Source organism: Xiphophorus maculatus, chromosome 20 (genome assembly GCF_002775205.1).
Source record: "Xiphophorus maculatus strain JP 163 A chromosome 20, X_maculatus-5.0-male, whole genome shotgun sequence".
Taxonomy (NCBI): Eukaryota; Metazoa; Chordata; class Actinopteri; order Cyprinodontiformes; family Poeciliidae; genus Xiphophorus; species Xiphophorus maculatus.
Genome location: NC_036462.1, coordinates 6,003,231 through 6,015,629, shown reverse-complemented (window position 1 = coordinate 6,015,629; position 12,399 = coordinate 6,003,231). Strand labels below are relative to the sequence as shown.

The 12,399-nt window shown below is 41.6% G+C and overlaps 1 protein-coding gene across 2 annotated transcripts; it reads left to right on the top strand.

Moving 5' to 3' along the window:
- The first annotated feature begins 1,749 nt into the window (after positions 1 to 1,749).
- On the top strand, positions 1,750 to 10,794 carry LOC102234061 (intermediate filament protein ON3-like). Of its 2 annotated transcripts, none has more exons than XM_023353532.1 (10): positions 1,750 to 2,181; positions 4,638 to 4,846; positions 5,248 to 5,308; positions 7,859 to 7,954; positions 8,641 to 8,805; positions 8,897 to 9,013; positions 9,086 to 9,229; positions 9,300 to 9,376; positions 10,217 to 10,263; positions 10,361 to 10,794. In XM_023353532.1, the coding sequence occupies exons 1-10, from the start codon at positions 1,870 to 1,872 to the stop codon at positions 10,471 to 10,473; spliced, it is 1,341 nt and encodes a 446-aa protein (XP_023209300.1). In that variant the 5' UTR covers positions 1,750 to 1,869; the 3' UTR covers positions 10,474 to 10,794. The 2 variants fall into 2 exon arrangements, with proteins under 2 accessions (XP_023209300.1, XP_014330067.1); XM_014474581.2 differs by having other exon boundaries at positions 8,888 to 9,013.
- The last annotated feature ends 1,605 nt before the right edge of the window (positions 10,795 to 12,399 follow it).

Below are 12,399 nucleotides of genomic sequence, written 5' to 3'. Positions count from 1 at the left end.
ACATTAGAGATAAAAATGATCTAAATCTCCCAGGACGGAAATGATTAATTATAGTTTTATTTGAATTATTCCTGTTTTCAGCCGTGATAGGAAACACGTTCAGGTAAAAAAAAACAGAGACGATTTTAACGCGTCATAAAGGTTCAATTTCTGACAGATTAAAAAAAAAAAAAGATTGCTCCATGAATCTGATTCACGGGTCAACAAAACGGTCGCCATAGCAACGGGTGCGCACTTTCCGCAGAGGAAAACTAAAGTACTGACCCGGTTGGTCCAGGCGCCTCAGCGCGACCCAGACCGCCGGTACTTCTCCAGGTTCATCCACGACGACAGGAGTCATTTCACACCCTTCAGCCCGAAAACACGGCTTTTGCACTTCCGGTTGAGATTTTCAAAATAATATGTAGACAGGAACAGAGTTACAGAAGAACAATAAACCGTCGCTTTAACGATAAATGATATAAGTTATGAATGTGACTGAAGGAAACAGAACAGGAAATGTGTGCAAGTCAATTTCCGGTTAGCTGAGACTCGAGAGTTTTAAAAATGTATTTTTCACTCCAAACATGAGAAAACTCGTTTATCTCATACAGCAGCGTTTTCCTAAATGCTGCCCCCTGCTGGCGGATCTACAGCAGGAGCCCTGATAGACCAGGCCAAACATCTGGGCAACCTGGCCTTCAACATCTGGAGCAACATGAAGAACATGGTGACCTACACTCCTCTGGTTCTGGACCCAAACACGGCTGGGTCAAAGGTCATCCTGTCTGACGATCTGACCAGTGGGACGTTTGGAGAGAAACAGCAGCTTCCTGATAATCCAGAGAGGTTTGGAGCAGAGTGGTCCGTCCTCGGCTCCGAGGGCTTTAACTCAGGGAACCACAGCTGGGATGTCGATGTTGGAGACAACAGAGTGTGGGTGCTCGGCGTGTTGGCAGAGTCTGTCCACAGGAAGCAGGACGTAAAGTCTGGACTATCGGTTATCTGGTTCTATGAAGGGATTTACTCAGCCGTCTGCCCGTCGGCTCCTTCCGCTGATCTCTGCGTCCAGAAGAAGATCCGTAGGATCCGAGTGGATCTGGACTTGGACGGAGGGAATCTGTCCTTCTCTGATTTGGACACGAACACACACATATACACCTTCACACACACCTTCAGCGACAGGATGTTCCCTTACTTCAGAATGGTGAAAACAACCAGGATCCTCCCGATGGAGATCTCAGTGATCAAACAGCAGCTCTGACGTCACGACATGGAGCTGCTGATCAGAGTGATCCTTATCGATCAGAGTGATCCTTATCGATCAGAGTGATCCTTATCGATCAGACTGAAACTGTGTTTTGATCATCCGGTTGTTTTGACATAATTCCTAACCTGGTTATTCCTCAAGTTGAAGATCTGAGATCCTGAAGATTAAATCCTGCTTTCAGATCCAGGAGCTGCAGGATTAGAGGAAGGAGAAACTTTTCCTGGTCGTTTCCTCCAGTCCACCAGCTGCTCTGGTTGTAGTTCAGGTGTTCTGTTGTTTCTGGCATTTTTATTTGCTATTGTCAGATTTATGTTATTATGCAACTGGTGGGAAGCTACGTATTATTTTTATGTTCAAAATAAGTGAAATAAATCAGCAGCAGTCGCTCCAGGCCTTTAATAGACCTCTGGAACCGGAGACGTGAGATCTCATGTTTCTGCTCCACTTTCTCTCCTCCTTTAAAAGGTCGGGACACCTGAGAGGCGTCATTGTTCCAGGACGTTCAGACCTGTTCAGACTCCCTCCATCCTCTGGTTTTCCATCCTCTGGTTTTCCATCCTCTGGTTTTTCTTCTTCTGGTTTTCCTTCTTCTGGTTTTCCTTCCTGTGTTTCCTGCAGCCATGAGTCTGAGTCGGACCAAGCGGATCAGCTCCAGCAGCTCCGTCCGCTGCAGCAGCGGCTCCCGGCGGTTCAGTGGCTTCGCTCCGGCTTCGGGGCCGTTCAGCGGTGTGTCGCTCAGCACCAGCTCCCTGTTCGCCGGTGCCAGCGGGCCCCACGGCGGGCTGGGGGCCTCGCTCACCTCGCTGTCAGTCAACAAGAGCCTGCTGGCCCCACTGAACCTGGAGATCGACCCCAACCTGTCCATGAGCCGAGCGCACGAGAAGGAGCAGATCAAGAGCCTCAACAACCGCTTCGCTAGCTTCATCGACAAGGTACACACACACACACACACTAACACACACACTAACACACACTAACAGATACACATGTTTGCGCAGTTATCTTTGCGGGGACTTTCCATTGACGTCCATTCATTTCTACAGCCTAAACCTTACCCTTATCCTAACCATTACATACCCAACCCTCTCCAAAACTCAATTCACACCTTAGTCCTAAATCTGACCCCTGACCCAAAAACAACGTTTACCCTTATGGGGACCGAAGCCTGGTCCCCATAAGGAGCAGTGGGTCCCCACAACGTAGTATATGTCAGGAAAATGGTCCCCACAAGGTATTAGAAACAAACACACTAACACACACACACGCCCCCCTCCCTCCACCCCCCCCACACACAAACACTAACACACACACGCCCCCACACACACTAACACACACACTAAGAAGAATGTTCGTGAAATTTCAAAACATAAAATCTTACCAAGTAATTTTATTTTCTAGAGCAAATAAATAAAAACTAATTTTCCAAGAACTTTTCAGTAAAAGATATCAGCTTGTTTAAATCAATCATTCTTTATTAATAATAAAATAAACTGTTTTAGTTGCATTGGCTGATTTTTCATTTGCAACATGAGAAAAATATATTTTTAAGTTAAATAATTTCCCAATGGAAATAAAACTTTTTTAAATTAATAAGAATTACTGATTTTTTAAAAAGCTCCTACTTGTTGCTGAAACCTTCCTGGTAAATTGTTTTTTGATTTATTTCAAGTTTAATAAGATGTTTGATCCAGAAACTAAAATTACTTGGTAAATTTTATGATGACTTTGTTTTGATTTTGAAAAATGTCAGAAATCATTTCATTGTTTTTAACAGTTTTTTATAAAAACACAACTTTGACTGGATTTCAGCATCTGGTTTCCTAACCTCTTCATACTGAATATCACTAAAATAATAGAGTTTTTTACATAACCTGTTTATTTTCAGAATGAAGAGGAAAAAAACTAAAATAGTTTCAGTCACTCAGCAGAACCTTTAATCCATGTAAGCAAAGAAAACTGGAGCGTTAGCAGGCTGTATTATATGTGTAATATTTTATTTATAATATTTTATTTATAATATTTGCTGCTGTTATGAATTATTGTTTCTGGAGATCCTGCCCAGGTTCCCAGTGGATTCGGATCCGTCTGAGGATAATCTGTCTGCTTTCTCACGGACTCAGAAACATCCTGACAATAAACGCTTTGTGAGCCTGACAGCCGATCCGGTCCGGTCCGGTCCGGTCCGGCTGCTGATCCGGTCCGGTCTGGCAGGAAGTCCAGAAATGACCAACTAATTGCCAAGTTCTGAATACAGAAATACAAAAAGTTTTTTAATATTTACATCTATTGTTGCAGTAAAAGAGAATAAAATATCTTAAAATGGGTTCACACGATGTGAAAGATGCCGTGTTTATTTTTGTGTTATTATAAAATAGCATTTCAAAATAAAACTGTACATGAAGTTATGATCACGTGATTTATGATTGGCCGAATAAATAATAAACTTCCTGTGGGAGAAATGCATCCGAGTTTTCAGCCAAACGTTTGTCTCCAGAGTAATTTAATGTTTTTAAAGCATTAATATTTTAACGTCTTTGTTTAAAACTAAATGTATTTCTCTATAAAATGAATTTATTAAAATGTTCCAGAAAGTTGTTTGAAGTTCTGCAGAATACTGAAGGAATGAAATATGAAGACAAACTGCTGACGCGTCAGTCCAGGCTTACAAAGAATAATTTTCCTTTATAAATCATCTCCACAACATATTCAGAATTTAATAAAGTTTACTGGAGTAAATCAACTTGCTGAGCCGACCCGCTTTTCAGCTCCATGAAGGAACAAAGCCCGGCTTGTTTCAGGCGACCCACTTTAACCCACCACAGGATGTTCGGCATTTCCTGACTCAAAGCTCAAATAATCTCACGTTTCACTTTTAAAGATTCAGAAAGTCAAGAATTCAGTCGGGATTAGAAAGCTTCTTCTGACCCAAAGGTTCTGGATACCTGAGCCTCCTGGCCCATTTCAGTCCCACAGAGAGCGACTGAAACCTGATCGATCCGGAGCAACACAACGCCGGCAGCCCGCAGGGGCCGAGAGCCGCTCCCAACAGAACCGGGCTTTGTCTGGACCGGGCTTTGTCTAGGCCGCGGTGCAGCAGGAAACCTGAGCTGAACTGATACCGACCTGACAACGGGCTTTGTGCTCAGCCATCTTCTTCTTCTTGTTCTTCTTGTTCTTCTTCTGTCTGCCAAACCAACAGCAGCTTCACATTTCGACCCGCAGAGCAAAGAGAGGACAAAACGATCAGAACATTAGAAACTGAAACATTTAAACTTTCCACCAGATCAGGGTTAAAGGTCGCAGGGTTCCCAGAAACTAAATTAACAGAGACCATGGGAACCTGCTGATGGTTCCCCCTGCTGATGGGTCCCTCTCCCGCCTGGTCCAGGTACGTTTTCTGGAGCAGCAGAACAAGATGCTGGAGACGAAGCTGGAGCTGCTGCAGTCTCAGAGCGTGAGTCGCTCCAACGTGGAGCCGCTGTTCGAGGCCTACATGGCGGTGCTGCGGCGGCAGAACGACCTGGTGAACAACGACAAAACCAAACTGGACGGGGAGCTGAGGAACATGCAGGGCCTGGTGGAGGACTTCAAGCACAAGTACACACACACACACACACACACACACACACACACACACACACACTCACCCCACACGCACACACACACACACACACACACACCTACACACACACATACACACACACACACACATTTACGTGGCTATCTTTGTGGGGACTTTCCATTGACTTCCATTCATTTCTACAGCCTAACCCTTATCCTAACCTTAACCAAAACTCAATTCACATCTTAGTCCTAAATCTGATCCCTGACCCAAAAACAGCATTTCCCCTTGTGGAACCAGGCTTCGGTCCCACATGGAGCAGTGGGTCCCCACAGTGTAGTGTCAGGAAAATGGTCCCCACAAGGTATTACAAACAAACAAACACACACACACACACACACACACACACACACACTCTGTCCTCTGTCTCCCTCAGATACGAGGAGGAGATCAACAAGCGAAACAACCTGGAGAACGACTTTGTCATCCTTAAGAAGGTCAGGCCATCATCATCATCATCATCTTCAGTAACTCTTTGAAGGATCTAAATTATTGAGTTACAGCCACATTTAATTTCCCTTTGGGATTATTAAAGTATGTTTGAATTTGAATTCTAAACTCGTTTCCTGTCCATTTCGTCTGTTGCTGCAGCCAGTTGGCTTTAAATCTGCTGGATTAGTTTAATATCACATCTTATAATATAGATTATATGATTTTCTTAACTTTAAGAGCTTTCTAAGAGAAACATTTTCAGCAAAGCATCTTTTCAAATGAAAGTTTCTCAATATCTGAGCTAATATGAAAAGTATTGGTTCATTTAATAGCTGCTATTTTAAAAACAAAATTTTTTGTTACCCCTCCAGGGGGTCTTTTTTGGGCTCTAGTGTCCCTTATATGACAGTAGGCTGACAGGAAATGGGGAAGGAGAGGGGGGAGACATGCGGCAAATGTCATCGGGTCCGGGAGTCGAACCCGCGACGGCCACATTGAGGACTGAAGGCCTCCAAATACGGTCGCGCTAACCCCTGCGCCACCACGGCACGCACCCATTTTGAAAATATTTTTAAGTAAATCTGCCTTTATGCTTCATGAAAACAAATCAATGAAGAATATTGACTCCAAATCTATAAACTTTTCACTTTATTTCTATTCACAACAAACATCTCAAAACCAATTTATTTACAGCTACACTAAAAATAGTAATTTATACCAATACCTGTAATCGTTCAGACCAGAGGTTTCTGATTAATTACTGATCAACGTTTTGATTTTGTTATATTTAAAGATATGCATTGACATGAATCCACCATGTAGAAATTGATATAGAAAGGCATAAACTATTATATTTCAGTCAGAAATGAGAAAAACTCATTATGTTAACATTCCTCCATTTATACAAAATAACAGCTGCAGTGGCATCAATAGTTGTTTATGTTTTCAAACTTGTGTTTAAAATAAAGAAGTTGTGTATGAATGCAGAGTAATAAAACCTGCTTCATGTTTTATAGTCCATCACAACTGAACAGATCCAAATCTCCTGCAGATTTAGATTATCATCATTATCAGAATACATTTTACCAAACCAGAGATATCTGTCCTCATTCCTTTTAATTTAATTTGACACAATCAGGAGATTTCAAGAAGACCGGGGTTTCTTTGCTTTCATTTCTGTTTGCTGCTCTAGTGCGGCCCCTAGTGGCTGCCTGAGCGCACTTCACTCAGAGCTTGCTGACCCCTGGTTGTTCCGTCAGGCCTTCATTGGCCTTCATTCATCAGACGAAATGGGTGTCAATTAACTCAGTTACGTTTGTGTTGGTTTGTGCAGCAAAGATTTTCGTTTGTGCCGCTATCATTTTAAAGATATAAAGAAATGTTTTTAGAGGTCATCATTTCATCTGATTTGAAGAAGGTTGGGGGCTGGTTGACCTTTGATGACCTCTAAAAACATTTCTTTATATCTTTAAAATGATAGCAGCACAAACGAAAATTTTTGCTGCACAAACCAGCACAAACGTAGCACAAACGTTTGACACCAATTTTGTCTGATTTAATAAAAGTGGGGGGGCTGGTTGACCTTTTGACCTTTACCTTTTCCTTAATATCTTCAAAACCGAAGCAGCACAAACAAAAATCTTTGCTGCACAAACCAGCACAAACGTAGCTGAGTTAATTGACACCCATTTCGTTTGTGCCGCTATCATTTTAAAGATATAAAGAAATGTTTTTAGAGGTCATCATTTCATCTGATTTGAAGAAGGTTGGGGGCTGGTTGACCTTTGATGACCTCTAAAAACATTTCTTTATATCTTTAGAATGATAGCGGCACAAACAAAAAATTTTGCTGCACAAACCAGCACAAACGTAGCATAAACGTTTGACACCATTTTTGTCTGATTTGAAGAAGGTGGGGGGGCCAACTTCACTCAGGTATTCGCTGCAGGTCATGGCTGCTCTCTGTTTTGCTGCTAGTCCAGGACGGAAGCAGGCCAAGCAGCTTTGGGTGTCATGGCAACACCGACCTGACAGCGACATGACCGGATATGATCACAGCACTTCTGCAAAGGCTGCTGGGAGTTCTGGTCATATTCGGTCCAAATGATTACACCAGAAATTCAACAAATGCTAATCACGAAGCTCTCTGTCCGTTTTGTATAAAGTAAGATTAATGTGTAGATAAAAAATAAACTTTTATTATATTTGTAAAAAAAAAAAAAGAAAGTTTCACGTTGTCTTTGAGCAACAAGACTGAATCTGATATTTACGTGAAACATCCAGACTGATGTTTTCAAGCATTTATTTTACTAAATTATGATAATTTTCTGCTTACAGTTGATGTAAATTTGACAATTTATCTATGAATATTAAATACCAATAACAGACACATATTTTAATTCAGAAACGTTTGGTTAATTAGAAGTATGTTTGATACCTGCTGAAAGATGGTTCTTTTCAGAAGGTGCTTTTATTCTGAAAAAGCTTTCTGAACCGAACTCATTTTGATTCACAGGTTTGAAACTTACCTTGTCCTTGTGGGTGACTGTTTGCAGGATGTAGACTCGGCCTACCTGGTCAAAGCAGATCTGGAGGATAAGGTTGGCGCTCTGACCGATGAAATCAACTTCCTGCGCAGCGTCTACGAGGAGGTGACGTAGATGTCAGGAAAAACTTCATGTTTTCCTGTTTCTGATAAAAGCTTCACATTTTGTGAGTTCATTATTCTGTCCTTAAGTCTCATCATCAGAGTCAAAGCTAAAGGTGGACATTCAGTTGGTCCATCCAGCTAGCAGCAGCGCTAGCGTCTTCAAATCCTCTGCTCAGCCTGTAATATTAGAGTAATAAAGACAGAACACTGCAAAAACACAAACCATTTCCCTGTAGTCCTTTCTAGTTTTAGCAGATTATTCAACACCAACACAGTTTTTCCATGTTATCAGCGAAAATATCTGCTGCCAGAGCTAGTACTTTTTCAAAAATATTAAGGAACTGTTGACCTGAACAGTTTAGTTAGTTTTGTTAATTCTTACATTGAGTGTGAATTGTGAGACAGTTATTTTTTGTTTTTAAGCATATGCACTGACAGATGGCACCTTTTAAATTTTGTTGTCCTTGTGACAATGACAATAAAGATTTATCTATCTATCTTATCTATCTATCTTATTTCAAGTGTAATAATATATTAGAAGTAGAAATGAAACCAAAACTACTTGTTAATATTTAGTGTTTTTGCAGTGATGAAAACCTGTGAATAGTTAAATTACTCACAGGTTTAACTACCTGTCTCTTATTGAAGCAGAAGGTTTCTCTGTGAACGTTTGGGTTTGTCGTGCAGGAGCTGCGTGAGCTGCAGGCCAGCATCAGAGACACGTCGGTGGTGGTGCAGATGGACAACAGCCGCAGCCTGAACATGGAGCAGATCGTCGTGGAAGTCAAAGCCCAGTATGAGGAAATCGCCGCCCGCAGCAGAGAGGAAGCCGAGGCCTGGTACAAGAGCAAGGTGCAGCCATGCCGCTTCCTCGGCTCGTCCAGCAGCCTGTCAGACTGCAGAGATGCAAAGTGACAGGCTGTCATGTTTCCAGTTTGACCAGATGTCGGTCCAAGCCAGTCAGTTTGGAGACGAGCTTCGCATCGTGAAGGGAGAGGTCGCCGAGGTCAACCGGCTGATCAGTCGTCTGCAGAGTGAGATCGAGGCTGTGAAAGCGCAGGTGCAGCTCATACTCATCCAGAAACACCTGATGAACATCCAGCACTGATTGTTTCTGGTGTCTCCTCATCAGCGAGCCGGATTGGAAAACCAGCTGGCTGAAGCAGAGGAGCGAGGAGAGCTGGCGGTGAAAGAGGCTAAAGCTCGAACCCGAGACCTGGAGGACGCTCTGCAGAGAGCCAAGCAGGACATGGCCCGGCAGCTGAGGGAGTACCAGGTGGGCCGCCAGCGAGAAGAGACGAAAAACTGCTAACGGAAGTCTAATCATTCATTTGTTGCCTCTGCAGGACTTGATGAACCTGAAACTGGCTCTGGACATCGAGATCGCCACCTACAGGAAGCTGTTGGAGGGAGAGGAGGACAGGTAGCAGACAGGAAGCACATCCACACACAATCAGAAACACTGAATAACTTTACAGTTGAAACAAAGACAGAGAAAATCTACGACTTGTTGTGCAGGAGCACGTAAAAACACAAAGAAGAGTTTTTGTCTAATTTTCTATGCAAATATCTTTGTGCATTTGAAATAACTTGTAAGAAACTTTCAGTTAGATATAGGAGTTTGTTTTAAATCAATAATTATCATTTCTATCTTCACTGGCAGATTTTTTTCACTTATCAGAGATTTTCTCATGTTAAAATCTGGCCTAGTTTTAAAATACAATTTAAAGAATCATTCACTTAAAACAAGCTCCTATATTTTACTGAAAAGTTTCTTCATTTAGTTTTATTTTAAGTGAACTAAGATATTTGCACTGGAAACTAGAAAAAACTCGTTAGTATTTAGTGTTTCTGTAGTGAACGTTAGTGATGAGGTCACAGCTGATCGGCTTTATTGACAGATTATTGATCGTTTGAGTTTGATTCGTAACATCGAGCTGCTGTTTGTCTTTGAGTTTCATCATTAAGGACAGACCGACGGAAACTCTGTTTTCTGTGTCTTTCAATATTCACTCCAGAAAAATATGACAGTAAATTCATCATTAAAGTATTTGCACGTTTTCATAAGCGATGATAATAAAGACCGGACTGTCGTAATGGATAAATGAGCGCCAGCAGCTGCCGGAATGAGAAATCCATCAGTTAGAAGTGGCTAAGGATTTTACTCAGAATAAACCTGACTTAATCACAAAGTCTCATTCCAGTGACTTTGAGGGGAAAGTGAAATATGACTGGAGTTTAATTTTTGTTTTTGTTGGTTCAGACTCGGGCAGCAGTCCATCCTGAACATCCAGGCCGTCTCCAGCCCCGGTACGGATCCACGCTGCTGCGTGTTCCCGTGATCATTTCAGCAGCGTCTAACAAAAACAGACGTTTCATTTGTTTTGATTCTCTCCTGTTTCTCCAGTTCCTAAATACAGTAACGGCTACCAAAGCAGCAGCAGCAGCAGCTCTCCGGCTCCGAAGCTGCTCATCAAAACCATCGAGACCAGAGATAACTCCAGATACAGCTCCCACTGATTCCCATGCAGAAATCAGCAACTTTTATATAAAATATGTGATATTTAGCTCATATAAACTTAGAAATAGAACTGGGTAGCATGGTTTGTTATGGTATGTTTTAGTAGCACAACAATAATTTAGGGCAACTATTACTTAAATTTAACTCAGTAATATATGAAGAATATATACAGGAGATAAACTTAGAGTGTAATGACAGTTAGCTCCTTGGTAAATGAATTCATCTAATAATCATCTTTAGGCAGAAGTGTAATCATGGATTTGACTGAATTTATTTTAATTATCTGGTAATTCACAAATAAAAATAATTTTACAGGTGAGTTGGGCTTTTTTCTTAAATACATAAAATGTTAGAAATATTTCATTTGGAAACAGGGTGGTATTATCACTGATTTAAATAAATAAATAGAGTTATTTGATAAGAAAACAGATGATTTCTTCCTATAATCTGATGTAAGGGAACATTATTTGAGACAATAAATAAAATCTAAGAACACGAGGTCAGACTTATCTTGTTTAATAAATCTGTCATATTTTATCAGTCTACTGGTCCAAATAAATAACAGTATGTTGTAGATCACCGTTTTCACATGATAAATCAATTAAATTATATGATCCATTTCAGAAATGGAGAATATTTTCTGTCCAACCCAAAAAATGCTAACACATGTACTAGTTGTGTAAATTATTCTCATCCTGAGACAAACTGTAAATATATCCATCCATCCATCTTCTTCCGCCTATCCGGGGTCGGGTCGCGGGGGTAGCAGCTTCAGAAGGGAGGCCCAGACTTCCCTCTCCCCGGCCACTTCTTCCAGCTCTTCCGGGGGAATCCCGAGGCGTTCCCAGGCCAGCCGAGAGACATAGTCCCTCCAGCGTGTCCTGGGTCTTCCCCGGGGCCTCCTCCCGGTGGGACGTGCCCGGAACACCTCACCAGGGAGGCGTCCAGGAGGCATCCTGACCAGATGACAGCCACCTCAACTGGCTCCTCTCGATGTGAAGGAGCAGCGGCTCTACTCTGAGTGACTCCCAGATGACTGAGCTTCTCACCCTATCTCTAAGGGAGAGCCCAGACACCCTGAGAAGAAAACCCATTTCGGCTGCTTGTATCCGCGATCTCGTTCTTTCGGTCATGACCCAAAGCTCATGACCATAGATGAGGGTGGGAACGTAGATCGACCGGTAAATCGAGAACTTATGTAAATATAGTTGTATGAAAATGTTTTCAAACATTAAAAACCCCACATAGCATCCCCTGAGGACAGTCTTCTGTTGTCTCACCTTCTTGTTCACAAATTTATATAAACTATCAAACAATATTTTAGTCGTTTTGGTAAATGTGCCTCTTGAAACTGTTGGAATATTTCAATCATCAACACATTTTAATAATGAACTGAAGCTGTGTCCAACAACATGCTGTTATCAGAACCTATTAGAATGATAAAGGAAATGACATCATCACGACAGAATACATGACTGGGTGAATAAATATATATAATTATATTAATAGTATCGTAGTTGTATTTTAGGACTGAAATGAATTCAAGGATAAGGTGCAACCATTAAGAAGTTGTTTAAATAAAATAAATCCTCCATGCTTTTTATTTTATTTTATGCTTTGTTGGGGCAGCAGCATCAGATCCAGGGACTCTGATAAAGAAGGCCGGTTCTGCTTTGGTTCTGGTTCTGTTTAGGTTCTGTTCTGAAGATGATTGTGGAACCACTGGAGATGACGGTGAAAGAAAAGATTTCTTAAGTCATCACAAAATAAATACATGAATTGTGAAAACCTTGAATGTCCTCTTCATGCGAATGCTTTACAACAGTGTCTTAAGTCAGAGGCTTCTTAAGACCGCTGTAACACTGACAGCAACAGGAGATCCTGACTAACGTCACCAGCATCTACAGAACTCGGTAGAACTTTGT